Here is a 25,497-nt window from a genome sequence, read left to right as displayed (position 1 = left end):
CGCTGGTAACCACCACGCCAAGCACCCTGCCCAGCGTATAACAGGCGCTCCATCAATAGGTAGAATAAAGGACAAGCAGTTCCCCGCTCCCTTCAGTATGTTTCATTTGGTGCTCCTAGACTCTGGGTCAGCTGTTGTTGTGCCTTTAAAGCTTTTGGGGCTGACTAGGGTTCCAGTACACTGAGCCTGCCTTCTGAAGGCAAAACGCAAGTCGAGTGGAATCTGCACTTGTTTTTATTTCTTAATGTTCATAATCAAGGCAGAAGTCGCTGCCCATGAAGCACTTTGGAACTGGATATCTAGAGAAGCGCACATCACCCTAGAACTTAAAGTATAATAATAATAAATAAATAAATAAATAAATAAATAAATAAATAAATAAATAAAAGAAAAAAGAGAAGCGCACATCATTGATGGTGAAGGTCCTGGCAGTGAGGCCTTAGCCTGCTGGCCAAAGTCACCTTCCAGCTCTGCAGGAGCAGTCACCTGGCCATCCCCAGCCATGTCCCATTTGCCAAGGCTTGTTCCTTTCTAAAGGAAGGGCCAGAGGGGAGGATGGCAAGAGGGGGTTCCCCACTGTCTCTGGGTCTTTCTGAATTTCCGAACCAAGTCCACTCTCTGTGAAGTCACTCCTCATTAAGGCTTCCTCGGACCCCATTCCTCCATGAACTTGGGCCACCCAGAGTGGACAGAGAATCTGTCCATGTGTCCATCTCTGTGGTGCTTCATCCCATCTTGACCTTTGTTCCTCAGTTCTTTAGCCAATACCCTGCCTATGACTCTGCCCACACTGTGTTCTATCTTACCCTGTTTTCTATCCCCAACCATGGGACCCTCAGCTGACAAAAGGGCAAAATGCTGGAATCAGGACTGTGCTAGAAAATCCAGAAGTGTAGATCCCTAGAAGTTTCCCAACAGCGCCTGGCCCTAGGACAGCGCCTGGCCCTAGGGCCTGCGGTCCATTTAATTCACAAGGTGTTAAACCTGAATTGCATAGCACTGCGGTTGATGCTATCAGAGTGCCATGCTAAAGTGCCGTGGTAAGAAGGACACAGCACCTGCCCTCAAGCTGCTTCCTGAGAGACACAGACATGTGCACATATAATTGTAACACAAGTGAGGTGGGAGCTCTGATAAAAGCACAAATAAAGGAGAGAAAGATTGGAGTCCTTGCCTTGGCAAATGCTCAAACACTGGGAAAGATGCTGGAAGAACAAAGGCTAGCAACCCTTTAACTAGAAACTAGAATCACTCGTGTTTCATTGTGTTTCTTCCCAAGTGCACAGCACTGCGCTGAAAGTAAGGAAACCAAAGAAAGGGCACAAGATGCAGGTGCTACGAGGCATTAAACAGCAAGACAGATCACATCAGGGTGTCCCAGGGCCCATGAGGTTAGTTCCAAGTGAGTCAGAGTGGTCCAGCGAGCTGGTACACTCAGGACCCACTGTGTAGGAGCTGGCACCTACACCAGGTCTCCACCGCAGGGGACATTTCAAATAAGTCAAGAAAGGCCAAGCAAAGGAAGGACATGTGGGAAGTGCCAGGTTATTTCAGGACCCAAGAAGTAGATGAGTGTGGCTACAGCAGGGGGGAGAAGTGGGAACATGGAGGAGAGGGCAAGTTAGGATAGGCAGGAGGCCTCGAATGCCAGGTTAAGAGGTTTGAGCTTTTTCATGTTGGCAACAGGGAGCTATTGAACATATCTGAGTGAGAGCACAGCAGGATGAATATCCCCCTGGCCCAGCAGAGCCACCCTGCTTCCCCTCCCAGAAGACCCTGGTGAGGTAGAACTTGGCTGAAGGACACTCATGAGGCCCAGCTGTCATGCCTTAGCCACAGTCACTGCCTTGGGTGGGAGTGTTGGGGAGTGCCTTTTCTCCTCCTCCTCCTCCCTCTAGGAGTCATCCAGTGAGAGCAGGATCTGGGTTCTCTCCTGGGGCAGAGATGCCTGCTGGAAGATTCCTCCTGTGTCCCAAGGGAGAGGAGCACTACAGGGGAAAGAGACCAGGAGGCCAACTCCCAGCCTCCACTGGGGGTGCAGTTTAGATTTCGGGCCATGGCCCTACCTTTTCATCAGGCCTTCAGGGAGGCTGGCCCAGCCTCAGAATGGCCCCTACTGCTGGCCAGAGAGTTGCCTGGGAACCAAAGATGCTGCCTACAGACAGCTGGAAGGCAGGAAGCTCTGTGAGTTTTGAATGCTGACCCACGCCTGCCCCATAGGACACTTGGCCCCCAGACTGCGTCTCAGTGCCCCTCCTTCCAAGCAGGCCCAGAAACTCAAGGCCTACTGAGAACATTTTCAGTAGTGCCCCTGAGGGCTCAGCTCAGAAGAAACCTTTGCTCCACACCACAAGGCTAAGCCCCACCCACCCACATATTTATGGTTGCTCTAAATACATGGCCGTGTTAGCCACCCCTTGTGAGGTCTTGGTATCATGGACCTGTCAAGCCTCATTTCCCCAAGTACAGCCTCAAGAGTGAAAACGGTTGTGTCTGGAACCAGGGTGGTTCACCCCCAGGCACTGAGTCAGCTCATCTGTACACCCTGTAGCCACTCTGGAAGCAGCCAATGGGACCCAAGTGACAGTGTTACACACACAGATACACATATGCACACGCATATATGTGCACACACACACACACGTGCATTGCAAGAGACATCTGTTCCCCAGAAACAGCCCAGGAACTGTCAACAAAGTCCAACACCCATTTAAAATCTGGGATCCAAGATTATCTGGCAGAAAGTGGGATTCTGGGATGCCATCGGCTTTCCACACCTGCTGGAGCCCACTTTCAGGAGAGTTGCCTGAAGATGCTGCACATTTGCTTCCTGGGTACTGGGTGGGTGATGAGATTCACAGTGATCAGGCACAACCATACCGGGAGCAGGGATTGGCAGCCTTTCCCAAAGAGCCCCTGGGGTTCCATGTCTTTCTCTTTGGCATGCTGCACGTATGGGACTGACAGGAGCCTGGGAGCTTCCTCCTTTGAGTCTGCAAAGCTTTGGGGTTGCAAGAATCCCTGAGACCCCATGTGAATATCTGAAGCAGACCAATTCCTTCCACCTTTACGATTAACACTCTAGTCCTCAGTGGGCCACTTAGCAGGCATTTGTGGTAATAAAGAGGACACTGGTTAGTCCCTAAGAGTGAAGATTGGTGGGGAACCAAAGCAAAGTCTCCCCAATATTAACTGAAGTGAGGCTAGAGTCTGCCCTACTCCCTGCTGCCCTCCGCCGTGCTCATGAGCTGGTGAAGAAGGGATGTGTGCATTTCAAGTTAGTCTTTTAGCAGCCCCACCTGGCTTCCTTTATTTTCTCCAGTAAGGGCTGGGGTGCAGTGAGTCCTCCCTACCCTCCAAACCCCTCTCCTGGGCCCTGCCTCTTCCAAGCCTCCCCAGCTGCCCCTAGGAATTACAGCCCTGCATGATTGAATCTGCTCAGCTGGTCCTGAACCTACCCCACCTCTGGCCCATCCTCTGGCACGGCCGAGCCATGCACCCGGCCAAGCAAGGCCTGCTGAGGACACGGTGCTAAATATCAGCTTGTTTCCTCCTGTGGCAGGGTACACAGTCACATCGGTCGTGTCCTCCAGGCAGGGGCGGGTGTACGTGGCCGGAGCCCCCCGGTTCAACCACACGGGCAAAGTCATCCTGTTCACCATGCACAACAACCGGAGCCTCACCATCCACCAGGCTCTGCGGGGCCAGCAGGTAATGGAGGGGGAGCCTGGGGCAGGGACGGAGGGAAGAGGGGCGGATCAGACAAATGGGAGGGCAGTGAATACAGCATGCCTGGGCCACTGGGTGCTCCGAAGGGCAGTCATGTTCCTCCAGCCACCTTCATGCTGCCAGGAGTGGCAGGAGTGTGCATCCACCCACAGAAGGCCCCATGGGTCCTCCAGGATGCCAGCTGCTTCCCTTTTCCTGGAATGGAAGCAATGAGGAATGGGAAGGCTGCCAGTGCCACTGCCCCACAGGGAGGTGATTGGCAACCAGACTGTGCTGCTAAGAGTCCTGTGTTGGACAGTGATGAATGCAAATTGGAAAGCTATGATAAGAGTCATTGGTGGTGAAAACGGGGCTCCAATCCAAGTCACTTCCAGCGCAGAGGAAAACTGGGCTCCTGGGAAGCAATGTGGCTTTTCCAGGGTTCTATGGTGAATTCATGACTGGGTCAAGCCAAGAACCCTCTTGGTGGGGCTGCCTGCATCATGCCACCTTCTGACCCCCAATAACCCCAAAACCAGTCCTGGGCTCCTCCTGACCAGCAGCGTCCGTGCCCTCTCTAGGCCGGAGCTGAGTGCTGTCCAGGCCCTTCCATGTTGTCCCCAGCTCCCTGTCGACTCTCCTGAGCCTGGGAACAGCCCTGTCTCCTGAGCCCATGACTGCCCTTGGCCTGTCACTGTGAGAACCTGCTCCTCACCGAGTCTAACCTAAATCCGTCTCGCTGCAGAGTGCCACCCTCCTGCGATTCCTCCTCCTGTTTCTTGGGTGCGGGCCATTCCAGGCGGCGAAGCTCTCACCCTCCACCCTGCCTGCCCACACTCGCCCAGGGCCAACTCTTTTGGAATGGAGGGCTAGACCTTGAGAGCTGGAGGGAATTTGCTGATGAATTTATGACATTTTTCCTGCCCAGTTCCGCCTCCAACATCCGAAGGAGAAACCGCAGTGCTGAAGGCAGCTAAATTAAGTGAATTCCAAATCGCGGTGACCCACATAGCTGAGGCCACATATTTAGACAAATTTCCCCCGCCCCCTCCCTCACTTGCTCTCTGTCTGCTTCTTAGTTACTTTATGTAGGCACATCTTTTCCCTCTCCCACCCATGTATACTATTTCCCTTTCCTCTCTTCTAAATTTTTTATCTTTCTCCTCAGTTAAAAGCTTTTAATCCTTGAGAATAGATTTCTTCTGAAAACACACTAAGCCAGAGAAGGACGGGGTAGGCAGAGTCATGGGCCAGGGTGTCAGGCAGACCCCAATTCCAACCAGCTTGGCGGTGACCAGGTGACCGGCCTTCTGACCTTGGGCAAGAAACTCCAATTCTCTGACTTTTGGTTCCTTCCCTTGTAAAATGTGGATGACCCTCTCTCCTAGCAGCATGGGGTCACATGAGCTAACCCAAGGCTATAAACCATCCCAAACAGGGCTTGTCCACGAACAGGGTGCCTTCCCCTTTCCTAAGAAACCCAGCTTTAATTAAGTACTTTCTGTGTACCAGGCACAGTACCCTGGCCCAGAGGGAACACAGCAGGTTCAATGCCCACCCTCATGAGAATCCCAGCAGAGGGAACAGGGGCTGGTGGGAGGAGTGTGGAGCTGAAGGCACATGGAAAAGGGGCAGGGAGAGGAGTGGAGAAGGTCAAGGACAGCTTCTAACAGGAAGTGACACTTCAGCTAAGACCTGAGGGATGGCAGGGGATGATCTGGGGAGGACGCAGGGGTGGGGAGTGCATGCAAGAGAAAAGCTTGTGCAGAGGGAAGCCTGGAAGCCGGCCAAGGCCGGGGGCTTTTGGAGAAGAGAAATAACTCAGTTTGGCAGGACCCAGGAGCACTGCGTTGGGAGCAGGAGCTTGTGGGGACAGAGGCTCGGGAGGGAGGCTGGTCCAGTACGGTCCTGCTGGAGAGTTTAGATACCACCCCAAAAGCAAGAGGTGGAGTGGTGTTAGAGGCCACGCCAGCTGCTATGGGGGTGGGCTGAAGAGGCCAGCCTGAGGCTGGAAGGCCCTTTAGAAGGTGCCTCACCTAGGAAAGAAGCAGGGGGGAGTAGTTGGTGAATTGGCACCCACCAGGTAGGACTTGCTGGCAGGTTTGCAGGTGGGAGAGGTGGAGGACGGAGTCAGGGTTTCTGGGTTTCTGAGGAGGGGGTGGATGATGTCCTCACTGAAGTGGGGAACACTGCACCCCAAACGGAAGGGGAACACAGCAAGTGCTCAGACACTGAAATAAATCGTAGTTCACCATCCACAATGCTAATGCCAGAATGATTTATAACATCAAAAATTAAAAACAGTGGCTCACACCTGTAATTCCAGCACTTTGAGAGGGTGAGGTGGGAGGATCACTGGAGCGCAGGAGTTCCAGACCAGCCTGGGCAATATAGTGAGACTCCATCTCTAAAAATAATTTTTAAAAATAGTCAGGCGCAGTGGCAAGTGCCTGTGGTCCCAGCTACTCAGGAGGCTGAGGTGGGAGGATCACTTGAACCCAGGAGTTCGAGGCTACAGTGAGCCAAGATTGCACCATTGCACTCCAGCCTGGGTGACAGAGCAAAACCTTGTCTCAAAAAAAAAAAAAAATACAAGCTAACTGTCCAGCAGTAATTGATTAAATACATTATGATTTTTTTATTAATTTTAAGCACTGTGGAATCATCAGTGATTATGTTGTAGATGAAAATATAATACATCATAGAAAAATGTTGATGATATATTGTTTATTTAAAAATCAGTATATAAACTATATTTACATTATTACTCCAATTCGTAAAAATAACACACAAGTACAAATAGGCAACATGCCTCAGTGGAAAAAAACTAGAAGAAAATCCGCTAAAACATTCATGGTAGTTTTATTTGGATGTCAGGATTGTGGGTAACTTTTGTTTTCTTCTTCATACTTTTAAATATTCTCCTTATTTTTTGCCATTATTTCACTTTACACACAAGACAAATGGCCACCAATAAAATTAACAGAAAGAAAGAAGAGTGGGAAGGGGATAATGACAGAAGGAAAAGAGAGAAGGGGAGAAGGGCAAACTGAAAACAGGCAAGTCCGCTCTGAGGGAGAGGAGAGAGAGGGAGCGCATGAGAAGGGAGGACCCATTTGTTCACTAAAAATTCTGAGTCAAAAGATGACCTTGGCTTCCCTCTGCCGGCGAGGCAAGGACTCTGGGCTGTGCGAGCTGGGCAGCCAGCCCACTCCTCTCTCCCATCACGTGCCGCAGATAGGCTCTTACTTTGGGAGTGAGATCACCTCGGTGGACATTGACGGAGATGGTGTCACTGATGTCCTGCTGGTGGGTGCACCCATGTACTTCAGCGAGGGCCGCGAGCGAGGCAAAGTGTACGTCTACGAGCTGAGACAGGTACAGCTGGGCAGGGGCTGGGCAGCTTCTCGGGGGCCCCCAGCCTCTGCTTTGACTTGGGTAGCCACGAGGGAAATGGGTTACTAGCGAGGCCAGTGCTGGAGTCAGGCCTGGGGAGAATCAGAGCCTCGTCTGTGGCTGGGCTCATATAGCCAGAGACGGGGATCTGGGGGAATGGAGTGGGGAGAGGATGCTAGAGCAGCCTGCAGAGGGAATTATGAGCCTGGGGGCTTTTGCCAAGCCCTCCCCAGCCTTTTTCTGCCCCTGGTTTTGCAGAATCGGTTTGTTTATAACGGAACGCTCAAGGATTCACACAGTTACCAGAATGCCCGGTTTGGGTCCTCCATTGCCTCAGTTCGAGACCTCAACCAGGATTCCTACGACGATGTGGTGGTGGGAGCGCCCCTGGAGGACAACCACGCAGGAGCCATCTACATCTTCCACGGCTTCCGAGGCAGCATCCTGAAGACGCCTAAGCAGGTCAGGCTTCCCCGGGGAAGTAGATGGAGCAAATGGGGCTGCAGGAGTCCCAGGAGCTTCTATGCCTCATCTGGTTCAGGATTTTCTTCCGTGCCCTCTCACAGGAACGGATGCCAATCTGTCCTGGTCATGCTTCCCCACGTGGAAATTTTGAAAAGGGCACATTTTACCTTCAGGACCCCCCACCACCACCACCCACTTTGGCACCCTCTCCCTGCTTACCTTTATCCTCTCCCAACAACAAACAACAGCAAATCCCTGGCACCTGACCCTCACTCCTCCCAAGACGTGCACACATGCAATTGCCTACCAGCGGAGCATCTCTTCTGGGCTCACTCTTCTCTGGAAGCGCTTCGTGCTAGAAATCGTGCCCACCTCAAAACCGACCCGTCTTGGGTCCCATCCCCTGAGGATCATCCTTTTGCCCCACGGTTTATTAGTAAGATAGTCTAAAAAATAGACCAGTGTGAGGGACGTGGATGGGTCGTTTGCCAGGTCACATGTATTTACACTTAATAGGGAACTCTTTTAAGACATGATATTTTAATCCAAAAGAATGACTTGAATGGTAGGAATTTCAGGTGCCGTGACAGGCCAGGAGACGAGATTGCTTTGGGTTGGGGAAGCTTCTTCATGATTTCAAACAGGCTCCCGATTGTTCCTGCAGCTCAGGGCCGCCCACCCCCACACTCACGGTGTGCACGCCCTCCCCCTGTCTTCCTGCTCCCTGCAGAGAATCACAGCCTCAGAGCTGGCTACCGGCCTCCAGTATTTTGGCTGCAGCATCCACGGGCAATTGGACCTCAATGAGGATGGGCTTATCGACCTGGCAGTGGGAGCCCTTGGCAACGCTGTGATTCTCTGGTTGGTTCCCCCACTGTTCCCACCTCCTGGGCTCTCCTGAAGGTCACAATGAATGCAGGGGTTTTAAAAACGGGCTTCAGGATCTTTTTCTCTTGTCTTTAACTGCCCTCAGCTAGACTCACCCTGTTCTTACCCCAACTTCCTTACACATTTCCTTTTGGTGGAATCAGTGTAAATTCAGTATAAATTGAAGTCCTGTCCAAAAGCCCCCGCTCTTAGAATTTGTCCTAAAAGTTCTGGCTACTCGAGCATGTCTTCCACCTCAGCTTTTCAAGCTATAACACTTGCAGGGGCAAGTTGAGCATATTTTTACCATCTGGGAGGACCTTTCCTTCTACCCTGGCTTGGAGGAATGTTTATCTAATATAGAGATTTCTTTCCTCCAAAGCACTCTGACTTCTTGCTTCCTTTCTTCGGGGCTTCATTTTCATGCTTCCTAAACACCCATTTATTTTACCACATGTTGGCTACTTTTTGAGCCAGAAAAAAAAAGACCTTGAGTATTTTTTCATATATGTTGATGAGGTATTTTTCATCATAAATACAATAACATAAAGAACATTTATAAAATAAGGAAAAGAATTACTCAGCCTGCCATCACCTTAACAATGCCACTATTAATATTGTGGCATATCTTCTCCCAGTCCTTTTTCCGCTGCTTATAATTTTATATAAATGCAATTATATCTGCCCTACAACTTTAAAAAGGCATTGAACAGAGATATATAACTTCACAGGGAGAATAAAGGAAAGACGGGCTCCTGTTCGCAAGGCTACTACAGCCCAAGGAGGAAATGTCTTCCTCCGGGTTCCCTAGAAAACAGAGCCTGAGGCAAAAGCCTCTTGAATGCTTTGGGAGTGGGGTGCAATCCCAGAAGCAAAAGTGAAGCCGGAAGGGAGCGCAGATGGGAGCAAGCCAGCCTGTCTTCACCACGCGTACTGCTCTTTGCTCGGCATCTCGGCATTTCCAGTGTGGCATAACACAGCCCATTGTAGGGAAAGAAGGGGGAGCAGCAGACTTGTGGCTCCTTCAGATCCCTCATTTGTCATGGCCAGAGCATCTGCTGCCCGACAGTCCTGGTGGTGTCCCCTGGCCCTCTAGGCAGCACTGGGAAGCCAGGGCCTGTGCAGCCCAGTTAGTGTACAGGAGCAGGGTCTGTCTCTTCGAAGGTCTGTGCTGCATGTGGGGGCTCTTAGGTCCTTGGTGGTGGTGATGGTGGCAGCAACAGCAGCCTGGGCTTGCAAGGCGTGGTAAAGGTGTTCACTGCGTTGGTTCCAACCAAGAAAGCAAGGCAGATGACCAAGGCCCGGGGAGGGGTACAGAGAACCTAGCAGGTCTTTAAAGTAACACATAAACTTCTCTACAGGAAACCAGATACACATATGCACACACACCCCAAGATAATCAGAATCACAGAAATGATTGGATCAAGTTCTAGCTTTTGAAGTCCACACTTATGTGCTACCTAAATAGTGATGAGATTGTGGGCCAGAGTCCTCTGGGAAGACTTTATGGTCAAGCCACATAGTTCTCAAACATGACTGCCCATTAGGATCGCCAGGGGAGCTTTTAAAATGTCATTGCCCAGGCTTTACCCACACCAATTAAAGCAGAATTCTGTGGAGGGACCTGCGCAGCAGTAATTCTTTTAAAACTCCCCAAGTGATTCCAATGGGCAGTCAAGTTTGAGAACTTCAGATGTAGCCCACTGTGTTGACACAGCACTCTACACTGTCAAAGGACATTCTCACCTCCTCTGATCCTCACAATCCCCCATTGCAGAGATCATGTGACCTGCCAAGGTCGAGTATTGGCACAGATCATCATGTTGAAGCTATGAAACCTCTAAGCCACTCTACTCCTATTTCTTTCCATCTACATTCATGGTTGGGAGAGGCAATAGGTTTCGTTCCTAATTACATTTGACTTAGGCTGGTATAAGGGTAAATCTGTATTTCCTTGGTTACCTGGATGGGGTGGTGTGGGGGTGGATGGGTGCTGGCTGCATGCTGGAATCACCTAGGGTACTTTAACACCTCGCTCTTCAAAGTGTGGTCCATGGAACGTTCACATCACCTGGGAGCTTGTTAGAAATGCAAAATCGGTGCCAAGCTATTGGATCAGAATCTGCATTTTAACACGATCCCCAGGGGGCATGCACACATATGAAAATTTCAGAGGCACTGCTTTAAAACCTGCGAAGGCCTGATTCTGATGCGGTTTTGCCTAGGGTGTAACTGAGGCACCAGGATTTTTTTTAAGCTCTTCAGATGACTCACACGTGCATCCAGGGTGGGGAACCACTGCTAGAAAAGGTGATGAGGGAGCAAAGGGGAGTCAGCATGATCCACAGCGAGCACAGCCCCTGGGGGAAAGTGCTGAGAGGCTGCATGGAGGGGCTGTGAGGTGGCTGAGCCCCTCTTTCCCCTGTGCTCCCTCTTGCCAATCCTTTGACATCCAAAGCCCCCTCCATCCTCCACCTCACCCCCTCCAGTGGCTTTGCAGATTCCACTCGAATCTGGTTCTTGTCTTTCCCCGTGGTCACAGCAGGGCAGCCTGAGCCCCTGCCCCACCCCAGCTCACTGGCCCTTCTCCCGCAGGTCCCGCCCTGTGGTTCAGATCAATGCCAGCCTCCACTTTGAGCCATCCAAGATCAACATCTTCCACAGAGACTGCAAGCGCAGTGGCAGGGATGCCACCTGCCTGGCCGCCTTCCTCTGCTTCACACCCGTCTTCCTGGCACCCCACTTCCAAACGACAACTGTTGGTAAAGCAGGCCCCTCCTTTCTCCTCACCCCCCAGCTCCAGTCTCCCCCTGCACCTTACTCTATTTCAAAGCCTGGTCTTTTCCTGAAATGGATGCTGAGTGCCAAAGAGGGGATGTCATGCCAGGGTGAGAGTGGCAGTGAGCAGGGGTGATCATGACAGGGAGGACAAGAGAAGAAGGAAACAGTCTGGGCGCAGAGTTTGGATCAGAACACAGGACTGATGCCAGTGGAGCAAAGTGGGGTGCGGAAACCCAGAAGTCTGCCTGGATGCAGAGGAAGAGGCAGACCCAGGAATCCTACAGTGGGGGTCCTGGAAACCAGAAGTCCAGGTCAATGAGACCCCAGCATCTGGGAGCCCCGCTCAGAAGTGGGTGTGAGTCCGCGGCAGGGAGCCTTGCTCAGAAGTGGGTGTGAGTCCGCAGCGGGGCAGTTTCCTTCTGAGGGTCCATCACTTCCAGCTAAGTTGAGTCAGATACATCCTCTTGACAGCCCCGGGTCCAGGTGGTCTCAGGAAGTGTGCTGCAGGTTCCAGGACTGTCTGCGCTGGCACAGGAAATGGGGACTCAGGGAGTGTCTCAGCCAAGGAGCAGGACCAGACAGAGACCAAAAGGAAGATGAGAACAAAGGCGGGCCTGGGGGCTGTGCCCCTCTCTTTCAACTTCCATCCCTGAGAGGAGACAGATATGACAGCCAGCAGCAACCAGTGGGTGTGCTGGAGAGCAGGAGAAGGGACTGAGTCTTTCCTGGAATTGACAAAACCCGACTGAAGGGGAGGAGACTGCAGGTTTTATGCCCCAGAATGGAGTCAAAGGTTTGAGGAGCCGGCGGGAAGGGGCTGGCCAGCCCTCCTTGGTGTGACAGGAAGCACCCAGCAAAGGCTCTGACCAGCCCTGAGGGGGATCCCAGAGCCCCGGGAGAGACAGGGAAGGTGGAGGGAGAGGCGGAGGGGGTTGTTGACTGCAGCAAGGGCTCAACACGGCACCGCCCTGGCCCCACATCCTGTCTCCCTCCTTGTCTGCGGTGTTCACTTTCCCTCCATTTCTTCCTCCTGCTCTTTCTCCACCTTCTTCCTCCCCCTTTTCTTTGGTTCCTTCCTTTCCCTTCCTCATGCAATCACTTGCTCTCCATGTGGGAGTTTCTCACCCACACTGGGGCTCGTGAGAGGAAAGGAATAGCTCTCCCCTGGCCAGCCTGGGGGGCTTCCTGGAGGAGGCAGACAGTCTTGGATGGGCATGTGGCTCCACCTTTGTGGTCTTGCCCTCTCCCCTCCTGCAGGCATCAGATACAATGCCACCATGGACGAGAGGCGGTATACACCGAGGGCCCACCTGGATGAGGGCGGGGACCGATTCACCAACAGAGCTGTCCTGCTCTCCTCCGGCCAGGAGCTCTGTGAGAGGATCAACTTCCATGTCCTGGTGAGCTGGCAGCCCCACCAGCAGAGCCCAAGCTCCTACAGGAAGGAGCACCTGCCGTGGGAGAGGCAGAGAGTCCACCGGGTGGCTGGCTGGTTCTGAGCCCCCAGCAGACCTCAGGAAGCCAGCCGGGGTCTGTATCCCCTGAACTTGGCCACTCCACATTCCCACCTCATGCCCCAGAGACATGCTACACACCACCTCACTGGACTTCCTTCCAAAACCTCTTATCCCACCACTCTCAGATGCCCAGAGAAGGAAGGTGGGCTCAGTAGGTCCAGCAGAGAGAGCCAGGAGCAGCCAGTGGGGGGCACGGCCCCAAAGGGAGGGATAAGCAGGCAGCAGCTAACAATTGAAGGCCAGGTCCAGGAGGCAGTCGCATGTACAAAACGGGAGGAGAGACAGAGAGGGGCGCCAGTGATGTCACGAGCAGGGTAGTGGCCTGGTGCCCCATTTTATAGCTAAGGAAGAGGATGACAGGTTTACTTCCATCCAGAGCTCCAGCCTCAGAGATGCAAGCAAGGTCACTCAGAGCCCTCTTGGCCCCAGTAGTTCAATGGCCAGAGGTCAGAGACGTGAGCAGGTGTGAGAAGGCACATCCCTGTTAAGGAGTCCCCTGAGATGCATCCACACCAGCAGCATCCTCACCCTCCCCACAGACTTGGAAATTCACATGTTCTGACTCAGAAACTCTGGGAATGGGGCCAGCATCCCATATTTTAACAAGCTCCAAGGGGACTCTGATACCAGCTCAGGTTTGAGAGCCACTGCCTTTATATAATCAGGATTGCAAGTTCCAAGGGGAAGTTTTTAGGCAGCTATAAGCCACCCTTTTACTTACCATCTATGCTCAGAACCAACCTGAGTGCCCCTGTCTTGCTCACGAGTTTGTTCATTCACCCATTCCACATGCTGAAGCCCTTGTTACAGTGCTAGGGCCATGCTGGGAGGCTCCAGGCCCATTCCTTGCTTGGGAAGGAAGAGTGACCACAGTCAAATGGTTCAAATGCTACATGAGCAGCAGGCGTAACTGGTCTGAACAGAGTGGTGGGTGGGGTGGGAGGCGGGCCGGCACTGCCAGGCTTCCCGGAGGCCAAGGTATCCGGGCAATGGGAGTCTGGCCCTGAAGGATGCGCAGGAGCTTGGTGAAACAGCCAGACAGCTAGGTTGGCATGAGCTGAGCTTGGAGCTCCTTTCACAGAGGCACACTCTTCCCACCAACAGACCCGCTAGAAACCTCCATCCACCCGCGGACTCATCCTGAGGGGACAGGGCAGCTGCCCTGCCACCTTAGGAAGGTGAAAGTTCTATCTCAGCATCCATGGTCCTGGCTCATAAAATGACGTTCTCTCCTCCCTCACCCCTGCCCTCGTCTCCACCCCCCAGGACACTGCTGACTACGTGAAGCCAGTGACTTTCTCAGCCGAGTATTCCCTGGAGGACCCTGACCATGGCCCCATGCTGGACGACGGCTGGCCCACCACCCTCAGAGTCTCGGTACATCTCGGTACATCTCGGTAGAGGGCATGCACCTCAGGCATGAACCCCACCCCCACCTCCACTTCCTCCCCAAAGGCCAGAGTCTGAGTGTGCCGGGTGCAGAGGACACCATCCCTCACCTCGCCTTCCCACCTTCTGTCCCGGCAAACCCACAGTGTGGCCGCTTCCCACCTCCCTCGGGGCCTGTGCTGAGTATTAGCAGATCAATTCCTTAAGGGCAGGGCCCAGGCCTTCTCCTGTTCAAGGTTCCCCATATCCCCAGCACAGGGGAATAAGGGGTGAGCACTGGAGAAATACAAAGAATCACTGGATGAGAAGGGACCTGAGATCTTGATCACCCACCTCCCTCCTTTACAGATGAGGACAATGGAGACCAGAGAGTGACTCTTAGAGCCCGGAGTTCTGCTTGTTAGATGACTAACTGATTCACAGAGCTCCTAAGTATTGCAAAAAGAAGGGTTTTAACTGATTGACAGAGCTCCTAAGCATTCCAAAAAGAAGCGGCCCCATCCCTCAACCGCATTTTCTAATCCCTGGCTCTAGGGCATCCAAAATGTTTGACATCTAACATTCACATGCCCCCTGCAGCTGCAACTCCATGTAAATCCCACTCAAGGAAAATGTCAGGCAGTGATCAATTCTGCTGCTGCGCTGTAAGAGCAGGCAAAAGTTGTAAAATGGAATAGCTAATGCCTGAACCTTGAGGATTTAGGAGACAACTTTTAAACACACCACGGCACTCTTAAGCCATTCTGTGAGGTCCAGTCACTGAGCAACGTCTGTGTGAGTGACACAGTCTGGCCAGGAAGCAGTTTCAGAATTATTCAAGTTCTTACTTGCATTTCTTCAACACCAGGAAAGGACTGTACAGTCCGCAGCAATGCCCCTGAAAACCTCCCCTTCTCTCCTTCACACCCATCATCCCCCACAGCCCCTCCACACCCCTCTCCCCAGGCCTCCCACAGTCCCCCGCCAAACCCCCGTCCTCACACCTCCCCCCCATCCTCCTAAATCTGCGCCCCTGGGCTGGCGAAGTTGGATTCCTCGTTAGTGAGCCGGAGAAGGGGAAAGCTGGGTGCACTAAGTCATTTTTGTCCTCTCACAGTAATTACAAAGTCACTATGGCAAATGAATGAGTACATGGCACTTACCCCACAAGCAGGCTGAAGCCCACAGTGCAGATTAACACACAGGGTAATCCCTGCTCTGACACCGACGATCTCCGTGCAAGGTGGTGATGAGCAGCACAGGCCAGGCGGGAGGCAGTATGCACTCAGAGGACATACAATCAAGCAATCAGATGATAGGCCAGGGCTTCCTGGAGGAGGTGGCCTTTGGCCGGACTTTAAAGGCTAGGCAGGATTCAGACATGCGGAGACAGGGAGGATGGGCTTTTGTTCCTCGAGAGCTGACAGCATCACCAAGGCAGGGAAACAGGAAAGGCAGGTTGCAGCTTCATGTAAATCCCTTTCTCACCTTATAAAGAAAAGGTGAGAAACAGAGCTGAAAACTTTGAAGAGCAGCTAAGTTTCTAAAACTCTGGTTTATCTGGATTTCTAGCCCCCAGCAAGGGAGACACATTCTTCCCATCATTCTAAAAGTCTTACTTTGCCTCTACTAAATGCCCAGCACTGTTCTAATATCATAAGATCTGGCGTCTTGGGGAAGTGAGCCATTCCATATTATTGAGGGTAACAGTTGCTTATTACATTAAATTACTTATTTTAATCAGCCAGATAGAAATTCTTCTGAAGGTCATTATATGGTTCTCAAACTTCTTAAACAGTATTCCTAGTGGGAGCGGGCAGTTTTTTCTTCGAGACTTGAAGTCACCAGGATGAACTTTGGTGCTAGAATGCCGTAAAGCCCCCATCCGGAACTAAGTCCCTTTCCCAACGGCTCCACAGCGACCCCTGGATATGGCTTCGCTGGCTGCCATTGCAGTCGGCCTACTTCTAGCTGCAGATCCACCTTGCGGTGGGGAGCTGAGGGGCGAGATGGGTAGATCCATGCCTAAAGCAAGAGCGCATGGATCTGAGTGAGGGCCAGAGAGCTCTCCTTCGAGAAAAGGTAATGAATTTAAGATACACATGACTCTGTGACTCCTCGTCCCTGGTTTGGGCTGTGTTGTTGGTAGTGACAGTTACCGCTCCTCAGCTCCAGGCTTGAATATCCGGCTGCCTGCTGAGGTCCTCGCCCCCGGTGAGCCACAGGCACTTCGCCCAGGCTGGAGTGTAGTGGCGCGATCTTGGCTCACTGCAGCCTCTGCCTCTCGAGTTCAAGGGATTCTTCTGCCTCAGCCCCCCGAGTAGCTGGGACTACAGGCGTGCGCCACCACGCCTGGCTAATTTTTGTATTTTTTAGCAGAGACGAAGTTTCACCATGTTGGCCAGGTTGGTCTCGAACTCCTGACCTCAGGTGATCTGCCTGTCTCGGCCTCCCACAGTGCTGGGATTACAGGCGTGAGCCATCGCACCCGGCCAACCCCTGCTTTTATTACTGAATGCCATGATCATCCTTCCAGACACATAAAAAAGAAACTCAGCCGACACCCTGGACCTCTTTCTCCCTCAGCCCCGACAACCTCCAGGTTCCTATTGATCCCGCCTCTGGGGTCAGTAACCTGTTTTCTCCTCTCATGCCCACTACCGCACCAACACCAGCATCACCTCTTGCCTGAATGTTGCGGCAGCCTCCTCAATAGCCTCCCTGCCTCGAGCCTCCATCTTCTCACTCCATTCTCCCACAGCAGCCAGGGCAGCCTTCAGTATGCAGGTCTGTCAGGACACTCATTGCCTGAGGCATTCGGCAACTCCTACCAGTTGCAAGGCATGACCCCAAGGCCCTGTAAACACAGGCCCATGACCATCTCTTCCTCTGTCTCACCCCTGTGCCTCTTATCACAGCAACACTGACCCACCCATCATTTCCGACTCAGTCCTGCTCCTGCCCCAGGGCCTCTGCATCAGGCTCTCCTTCCTCCTGGACTTCGCCACCTCCACCCCGGTCCACCCAGCTACGTTGACGGTCCTTCAGAACTCTGACCCACTGTCACTTCCTTGAAGCCTTCCCTGACTTCCTACAGGCCAAAATAGCTGTTTCTCCTCTCTGCCTCTTCTATTCCTCATGCACTTCTTTTTGGATTTTTCGCACATTTTACACTAGTTATTTGTTCGTACACCAATCTTCCCCATGAGCTGAGGGCGGAAGCTGCGTCTTCTTTGCTTCATATCCCCAGTACCAAAGCCCTTGCCCACACACAGTAGATGATCAATAAATGTTGACCAGAACTGCTCTGCTGGGTGAGTGGGGGTGGGGGTTCTGTGCTATCAGCTCAGTTATGAACTGGAGGGGAACCAGGAGGAACTGAGTTTTGAGCCTCGTTTTAAAGAGGGAAGCATCTATGGAAAAGCCCAAGAAAGAGCAGTGTCATGTCTGGGGACAGTGCAGGAAAGCCAGCGCATGTCTAGTGTGGTGGAGACAGATGCTGGTGTACGTTGAGGGTGAGGGGTTGCGGGTCCCCACCCAGCTGCCCATACCTGGCTCTCCCCGGCCCAGGTGCCCTTCTGGAACGGCTGCAATGAGGATGAGCACTGTGTCCCTGACCTTGTGCTGGATGCCCGGAGTGACCTGCCCACGGCCATGTGAGTTGGCTCCTTGCACCCCCACCCTCGCCCCTTCCCCTTCACTGTCAGAGGTTCTGGGGCTCCCGGGTCCCTGGATTGTTTCCTGGACGTCCTCCTCACAGACAGCGTGGATCAAACACTTGACTTGGAGCCTGTGTTCTAGCCCAGGCTCTACCTCCAACTCCTGCATAACCTCAGGAAAGTCTCCTCTGTAATATGAAACTACTAGTCTAATCTAATCTCGAATTTTGTTAAAAAAAGAAACCCTTTCTTCGGAGCCCACATTACAAACTAGATGAAAGGTAGAGACAGGGGACTCAGAGTTCTGGATGCTTGTCCTTCAGCCCCCAGATGAGGTGACTTCTAGAGCCTGCTGGCTGAACACCTTGGGCTTTCCAATCCTTCTGATGGAAAGATGCCAGGGACACCAGCAGAGGGGGAGCAGGGGACCCACAATCCCCTGGAAGAGACAAACGAACATACCAGGGAAAATAATCAACAATATCGTATTCTTAATTTACATAACATATTTTCCAATAATTTATGCTCAACTTTGATCCAACTATGAGATGATTTAGATAGAAAACATATATACCATGACATAGACAATAAAAAGAAATAGCACATTCAAAACTTGTAGAAGGATAATGGAGCACATATTCTAACCAGCTAGGCTAAAATAAGGATTATCTCTACATTAGTGCTGAGCTTCCTGGCAGCCAAGGCCAAAAGGGAAACAGGATGCATGGAGTGGTGATGCATGAGTGGTGAGGTCAAATAAGAGCTCTGGGTTCAGCGGAGGGTATGATCTCTATGGTGGGGACACCAAGGGCCTTTGAAATAGGAAGTGGTCTTGAAGGGTGAGCTCTTTCCAGCCCTGCCATCCATTTCCCCTCTTCTCCCAGTGGCTATTCCCATGAGCAGAGGCCAGTCAAGTGCCCAGACACACCTTTTTGCCCCAACCCTGGGGCTCCTCTCTACCCCTGCTTTCCTTATTCCATCTGCCCAATCTCTGGTGCTCTCTTGTTCTCAGGGAGTACTGCCAGAGGGTGCTGAGGAAGCCTACACAGGACTGCTCCGCATACACGCTGTCCTTCGACACCACAGTTTTCATCATAGAGAGCACACGCCGGCGAGTGGCAGTGGAGGCCACACTGGAGAACAGGGGCGAGAACGCCTACAGCACAGTCCTAAATATCTCACAGTCAGCAAACCTGCAGTTTGCCAGCTTGATCCAGAAGGTAAGACCTCAGCAACCTGCCCAGACTGCCTGGCACAGAGGAAAAGGAAGGCCAGGTGGGGTCTGGGCTGGGTGTTAGAATCACGAGAAAGCTGGGTGCAGTGGCTCCTGCCTGTAATCCTAGCACTTTGGGAGGCTGAAGTGGGAGGATCACTTGAGCCCAGGAGTTTGAGACCAGCCTGGGCAACATAGTGAGACCCCATCTCTACAAAAAATATAAAATTAAATAAAAAAGAATCACAAGAGAGCTTTAAAAAGCTTGGCCCCAGACTCCTTCTCTGGAGGTCCCAACTGATTTGCTCTGGGTTTGGGCCTAGTGTCGGGAGGCTTTTAAAGCTTCCTTGGTGACTTCAGTGTGCAGGCAGGGCTGAGAACCACCAGCACCAGGGGAGTCTGAGCCCGTTGGGAACATGGAGAGGAATACCCTTCAGCCTGTCTCCTGGGCCCTGGTGAGGTGCACACACACCATGCGTGTGCCACCAGCCAACAGTGCACCCTGCGGACTTGCTCGGAAGGTCCTTCTGACGAGAATCAGAACCAGTTCCTCCCCATGTTAAAACTTCTGATCACTCCCAGCTGCTGTCAGAACAAATTCCAGACTCCTCATTGTGGCATTCAAGGCCCATCCCATCCACCTCCTGCCACTTCTCCCCTAACCCTGCCACAGGCCACCTTGTTCCCAGCACGCCCTGCTCATTCCCACCATGACCCCAACCTGGGACTCCTCTCTCCTCTGCCCGACAGGCTCCTGCTCCTACTCGGTGACCATCCACGTATTGCCCACTCATGGCGTCCAGCGCTGTGCTAGCACTTGGCGTACATTTAACCCTTGCAGCAGCCTCGGGCATAGCAGTAGTGGTGGTGGTAGTGGTGATGGTGGTGTCCCCATTTTACAGAGGAGGAAACTGAGGCATAGGGAGGGATTAAGGCTTGCCTGGGACCACACAGCTGGTGAGCAGCAGAGCGGAATTCCTGCCCCACAGCTGGTTCCTGAGCCTGCGCTTTGTGATAAAAGATAGTCCTCAGCCCTGCTCTCTGGGGTATCTTTCCGGAAGCTCTCCAAGGCCACAGACGGCCCGCCAGCCCGCACAGCATCTGGCACAGCCCTTCGTGTGCTCTGAAGAAACATCAGTCTCCAAGTGCTAGCCTCTTGAAACCCTCGACTCCCAGGGGCAAAGAGCCTTGTCTTAGCCATGTCTGTGTCCAGAGCTGGGCACATAGAAGGCCCTCAAGACAAGTTTGTTGAGTAAACTCAGACATCAATGTCATGTGTGCGTGTTGGGGGTCCCAGGACCCTCACACACAGCCTCTGTCCTCGAGGATCTCAGTGTCAATGTGGAACCCAGTGTGCCGGGCAAGACAGGTGCTGGGCCAGGCTGTCCTCTCCACCCCAGAACCGCTGCCCAGCACCCCTCCCCGAGCGCCCCCCTTGCTTGCCACACACACAGGAGCAGTTCCTGCAGCCAGGAGGGGAAGCTGAGTGGAGGGAGGCCACCCCAGGAAAGCGAGGAGCTGCCTGCTCATGCCCCCCGTTCCTCCTCAGTGGGCTCCCCCATCCTCAAATAGACCTCAAGGCCTATCTGCAGCCACAGTCCCTTCTGTCAGGCCCAGGCCTGGGCCCCAACCCCACTCCCTCTCCACTGCCCAGAGTGACAGGCCAGACTGATGATGAAGAGCCCACCTGATGGTCTCTCGAAGTCCCCTCCTGCCCAGGGACTTGTGTCTGTCTGGATTTCAGGTATACGCAGGGAATCAAGCCCCACACCAGCATCCGCCTTCCCCTGCTTCCCTGGCCCAGACTTCACAAGGCCAGTCCCGTGCCTGCTCCTAACCCTGGGGAGGGAATCACGGAGCTAGTTTCTGTGGCTCAGAAGAGCTTTTGGAAGTGAGTGGAGGTAAAGAGAAGTGGGAGACACGTTCTATGAAGTGCTGTGTCCCCACACACAGCAGGTGGGGTGCAGGGCTAGCCTGGAGCCTGCCACCTTCACAGGTGCCGCCACCCATCCCCAACCCAGGAAACGCTCATGGCTGTGAGGTCGGCATTCCTCTCCTCTCTCTCTGCAACATCCAGCCAAGGGGAACTCTAGTAGAGGAAGCACCCCTCTCAGCCAAATGCAGATGTGTTCGTCTGATCACACACTTTTTGCACACACATGCGAAAACACAATGCCTACATATTCGTCCAGGGAAACGCACATGCTCAGTATACATGCAGCAGGTACATGCACACACATGCACTGACACGCAGACACACACAGAGTCTCCACAGACACAGGCTCACATCCACACAGATGCATGCATGCCCAGAGACATGCACAGCTGTGTGCCCAGGTAATGCCCAACAGTGCAGAGCTCACAGCGGGGACAAATAATCATCCTAACAGTAGCTGCCACATACGAGTGATGACAATAGGCAGGACATGGGATAGGCGCTGCATTTATGTGCATCGCATCATGTAATCCTCATAACAACTAGATGAGATAGTTACTGTCATCCCCATTTAACAGATGAGCAAAATGAGACGCATACATGAGCCCCTGCCATTCTCCTGCCACCGCCCAACAGCCTCTGAGTGTGTCCCGCCCCGTGTGAAGCCAAGTACCAGGAACCAAGTCACACCGCAGCCTCTGGGGCCTCTGGGATCTCAGACGTCAGAAGGGCTGTGGTCCGGGCTTCCGTATGGGTATCAGGGCCTGAGGCAGCCCCTGCGGAGGGGGGTGCAGGCTGGGGATAAGAGAGCCTCCAGACCTGGTCCCAGGCCCCACCTAACTGCTGCCATGATGTCTGCCACCCACCTCCAGGAGGACTCGGACGGTAACATCGAGTGCGTGAACGAGGAGAGGAGGCTCCAGAAGAAAGTCTGCAATGTCAGCTACCCCTTCTTCAGGGCCAAGGCCAAGGTTGAGGCTGGGGACAGTCGGGGAGGGCCAGGGTGGGCACTGGGAGGCACAGGGAGTTTGGGGAGGGAGGCAAGAGCAACAGGAGTGAACAGAAGACCAGGGAGGGGTGGGAGGCCTGAGGTGGCTTTTATTTGTCTTTTCTCCCATGAAATGACATGCAAGTGACCAAATTAGCCAGCCATCCCCAGGCTAGCAGCCCATCCTTTAACTCAAAGAGAATTCCTACCACTCCCAGCCACTAGTCTCCCACCTGCCCTTAGCCAGTCCCACTGTTCTGCACCCTCACAAGTTTTTCAGATTTCTGGCCTCTGCCACTGTGCTGTGTATGGGGAGGGATGGGGAGAGAAACTACCATTTCATGAGCACCTACCACCCAACTGTGCTTAAGAGCTCATGTGAATAGAGGGTGGGTGTGTGAAGGGAGAAGCAAAGTAGCTGGGAAAGGGAGGGAGACACCAGATTGCAGGGAGTGTTTGGACATCAGCCCTGGACAGTGGGCAGCCACAGAAGGTTCTGGAGCAGGAGAAGATCTAATTGAGGCCAAGCTGCTTGGACTTGGGAATCAGAGAGGAGCCGTGGCAGGAGCCAGCTAGGCAGCAGCAGTGCTCCCAGGAGCAGGGTCTGCACGGCTGGGGAAAGTGGAAGAAATGGGAGCGGGGATGAGGGCTCCTTAGCAAAGCACCTCCCTGGTAAGAAACAAGTCGAAGGTGTAGTTTCTGGTTTGAGGCACCGACAAACCCAGGAGCTCTGGAGTGAGGATGGAGCAGGACACAGCCCAGGCTTCCCCACCCATGCCCAGCCACTGCTGCGGAGAAGGGGCCGCTGAGGTCTCCTCACCTCGTGAGGGTGAGACCTGGGAGAGCAGCAGGTGTCTGTGCAAAGTCCCAGTAATGCCTCCAGGCAGGGCGGGGAGGAGGCGTGGAGGGTCGCATGTTTCCCCACCGCGGGGCAAAGGGCAGGGGGAGCATCAGGGCCCAGGTCAGCAGTGTGGCAGGAGCACTGCCAGACAAGGGGGCAGATGCCTTGTTGGCCTGCTGGGTGGCCGCTGGCCCTCATCCCTCTCCGGGCCATCCCCTCCCCATCACGCACAAAGAAGAGGTGGGTGAGGTGGTCCTACCAAATGCTTCTGGCCCCTACATCCTGTAACGGCCGTCGGCCCTTCCTGCCATCAAGGCCCCCTACCCTAAAAATCCTGCAGACAGAGTCTGGAGCTGGACTTGCTGCTTTCTGGTTGCCTTTTGTTAAAAACAAAAGAAGAGGAAGAGGGAGGAGTCTGTCTCAGCCCCGAGAAACCCCACTGTGGGAGCTGTTGTCTTTGGCTGTGTCCCCACAGCAGCCCTGAAGCTCAGCTCACGTTCTCTAGCACCTGGTCCTCCCTTTCCCAGCCTGTTCCCAGCCAGCAGTTCCCCAACCCCCTAGCAAGCTCTCCCTCCCCAAGCCCGGCAGGGGACTGTGGGGAGTGGGCTGTGGGGAGTGGGCGGGGCTGGTCCCGGCAATGCCCAGACATGCGACCGCTTCCTTGCAGGTGGCTTTCCGTCTTGATTTTGAGTTCAGCAAATCCATCTTCCTACACCACCTGGAGATCGAGCTCGCTGCAGGCAGGTCAGGGCCGTGCCTGCTCCTCCCCCAAGCTTGCAACTCTGGGGCCCGGTTCTCTGGCTGCTAGCGACTGCTCCTCCCAACACTGAGTCCGCTGCCCCACACCCTGTCCCTCACTGCCCCAACCTTGAGTGGAGGGAACGGGGTGGGGAGGGGAGCTGGCATCTGTTGCAGGTGTGGGCCAACCTGCTGCCCCTTGTGTTGCCACCGCTCTTCATTCTTTGGATGATAAATAATAATGTCAGCCCTTTACTTTTAGACAACCCTGTATACAGTAGTAATTCTCAAACCCTACGGTTATAAAGCATTGTACAGGCAAAAATCTCAGTCCTCACAGAGGCCCCTTAAGATCATCAAAGCAGGGGTTATTCCCCACACCATCTTCCAAGTTAAGAAAAGAGAGGCTCAGAGAGGGTGAGTGAATTTCCCAAGGACACACAGCAGTGAATTGTGCAGCTGGAAGCTGAACACTACTCATCCTATTCCCCATCCAGGGCTCTTCCTGTCCTAGTCACCTCTCTCCCATTTTTAAGAGGCCTTTTCTTACTCTGTGTGGGTCTTCCTGTCTGTCTGTCTGTCTCCCAGGTCTCTCAGAGGTAGCTTGCTATATGCTGACACCATGAATCACTTTGTGTCAGTAGTAAATACATGTCTCTTTTGTGCAGAATTACCTCTATGTGGGGAAGGACAGAGGGATTCTGTCCACTGTGGAGCCTTACAAATGGCAAAAATCCTTAGCTAAGAAATAAATACCACAGACAAACCGAACACTAACATTGCAGCACACACACACGCAGGTCAGAGGTCACAGAAGCACTGGCACTCACACCCCACATGTGCTCGCGTCCCAGCTACAGTTAAATGAATTGCGCGTTGTGGTAGAATTCTCACACGCCACGTGGCAAACTTGGCAAGGCCTCCCTTGCGCTCTGCCCTGCTCTTAGAAAACCCAGTCCCGTCTTCACGGGAGAAATGAGTGCGCACTTGCAGAGCAGTGTCTCTGGCACAGCTGTGGGCGGTGTCTGAGAACTAGGTGTGTGTAGGAGGGGGCTCTGGGGGTGCATCTGTGTGTGGTGGGTCTCCCTTTTCTAACCAAACCCCTATCCTGGGGTAAGACTTCCAAAGGGAATCAAACTCGGTCTATGTAGCAAGCAAGAATCGTACATTTTTATGTCTAAAATGATTTGCCCCAGTAGTTCATGGTGCTCAGATATGAAGGGAGGTACACTGGACAGAAGCCCCCTGAAGATGTCTGTGAATTTCACTCCCAGCCTTCTCGTGGCAGCAGAGTGCCCCTGGCCGCCCTGTAGGAGCTGCCCCCGGTCAGTCCAGGGATAAATGAACGACTCCACTGTGAATTCCTCACCATCCCTCCTCCGTGGGCGAGCCTTTGCCACAGGTGTCGTCTCCCACAGACCCCGAGAATCCAGCAGGCAGCAGGATTGGCCTGCCTGACAGACGGGCAGCCCGGTGAGGGAGGCAAACAGGCTGGGGTCTCGTCCATGCCAGGCCAGGCACAGGCCTCCCAGATCCAGTCCAGAGCCCTCCCCTGACTCCACCTAAAGGGGCAGCAGGTAGAGCTGGTGTCAATCCCCACTTCTGGCCCTTCCTCTCCTAGGAGACGCCTCAGGTTTCCTGTCTGACCTGTCTGGTGCCCATCAGCCCCAGATAAGCCAGCGTGCTCCTTCCACAGTCTGCCTCAGACCCCTCCCGCTGCCTGTGCTGAACCCCTTCCTGACCCTGCTGCCTGGCTCTCCCTGCAGTGACAGTAACGAGCGGGACAGCACCAAGGAAGACAACGTGGCCCCCCTACGCTTCCACCTCAAATACGAGGCTGACGTCCTCTTCACCAGGTGGGCCGGGCTCCGGGGGCCCCAGGAGAGGCAAGGCATGGAGAGTGGGAGGATGGAGGCCTAAGGGGGGGTACCCTCTGATGAGCCCTAATAGGGCCAGACGCCCGCACTAAGGGACTATGGATGGAGCCAAGAGTGTCCCTGATGGGTCAGAGAGTGCAGCT

The 25,497-nt window shown here is 53.4% G+C and overlaps 1 protein-coding gene across 3 annotated transcripts in view; it reads left to right on the top strand.

Moving 5' to 3' along the window:
- The window catches only part of ITGA11 (integrin subunit alpha 11), a 133,171-nt gene that overhangs the window by 95,817 nt on the left and 11,857 nt on the right, over positions 1–25,497 (top strand). Inside the window, exons 12-23 of one of the 3 annotated variants that reach the window (XR_012415093.1) lie at positions 3,563–3,711; positions 6,946–7,086; positions 7,363–7,566; positions 8,300–8,430; positions 11,032–11,198; positions 12,475–12,617; positions 14,001–14,121; positions 17,673–17,758; positions 18,774–18,981; positions 21,783–21,881; positions 23,407–23,483; positions 25,244–25,333. Coding sequence is in view for 1 of the 3 variants with exons in the window: in XM_005559903.5 (XP_005559960.4) it covers positions 3,563–3,711; positions 6,946–7,086; positions 7,363–7,566; positions 8,300–8,430; positions 11,032–11,198; positions 12,475–12,617; positions 14,001–14,111; positions 17,673–17,758; positions 18,774–18,981; positions 21,783–21,881; positions 23,407–23,483; positions 25,244–25,333 (1,606 nt within the window). In the remaining 2 variants the exon portion in view is untranslated. Of the gene's footprint in view, positions 1–3,562; positions 3,712–6,945; positions 7,087–7,362; positions 7,567–8,299; positions 8,431–11,031; positions 11,199–12,474; positions 12,618–14,000; positions 14,122–17,672; positions 17,759–18,773; positions 18,982–21,782; positions 21,882–23,406; positions 23,484–25,243; positions 25,334–25,497 lie in introns of those variants that run through there. The other 2 variants (XM_005559903.5, XR_012415094.1) reach the window with 2 other exon arrangements.

Source organism: Macaca fascicularis, chromosome 7 (assembly GCF_037993035.2).
Source record: "Macaca fascicularis isolate 582-1 chromosome 7, T2T-MFA8v1.1".
Classification (NCBI taxonomy): domain Eukaryota; kingdom Metazoa; phylum Chordata; class Mammalia; order Primates; family Cercopithecidae; genus Macaca; species Macaca fascicularis.
The sequence above is the reverse complement of the archived record's forward strand: the minus strand, read 5'-3'. Positions and strand labels throughout refer to the sequence as shown.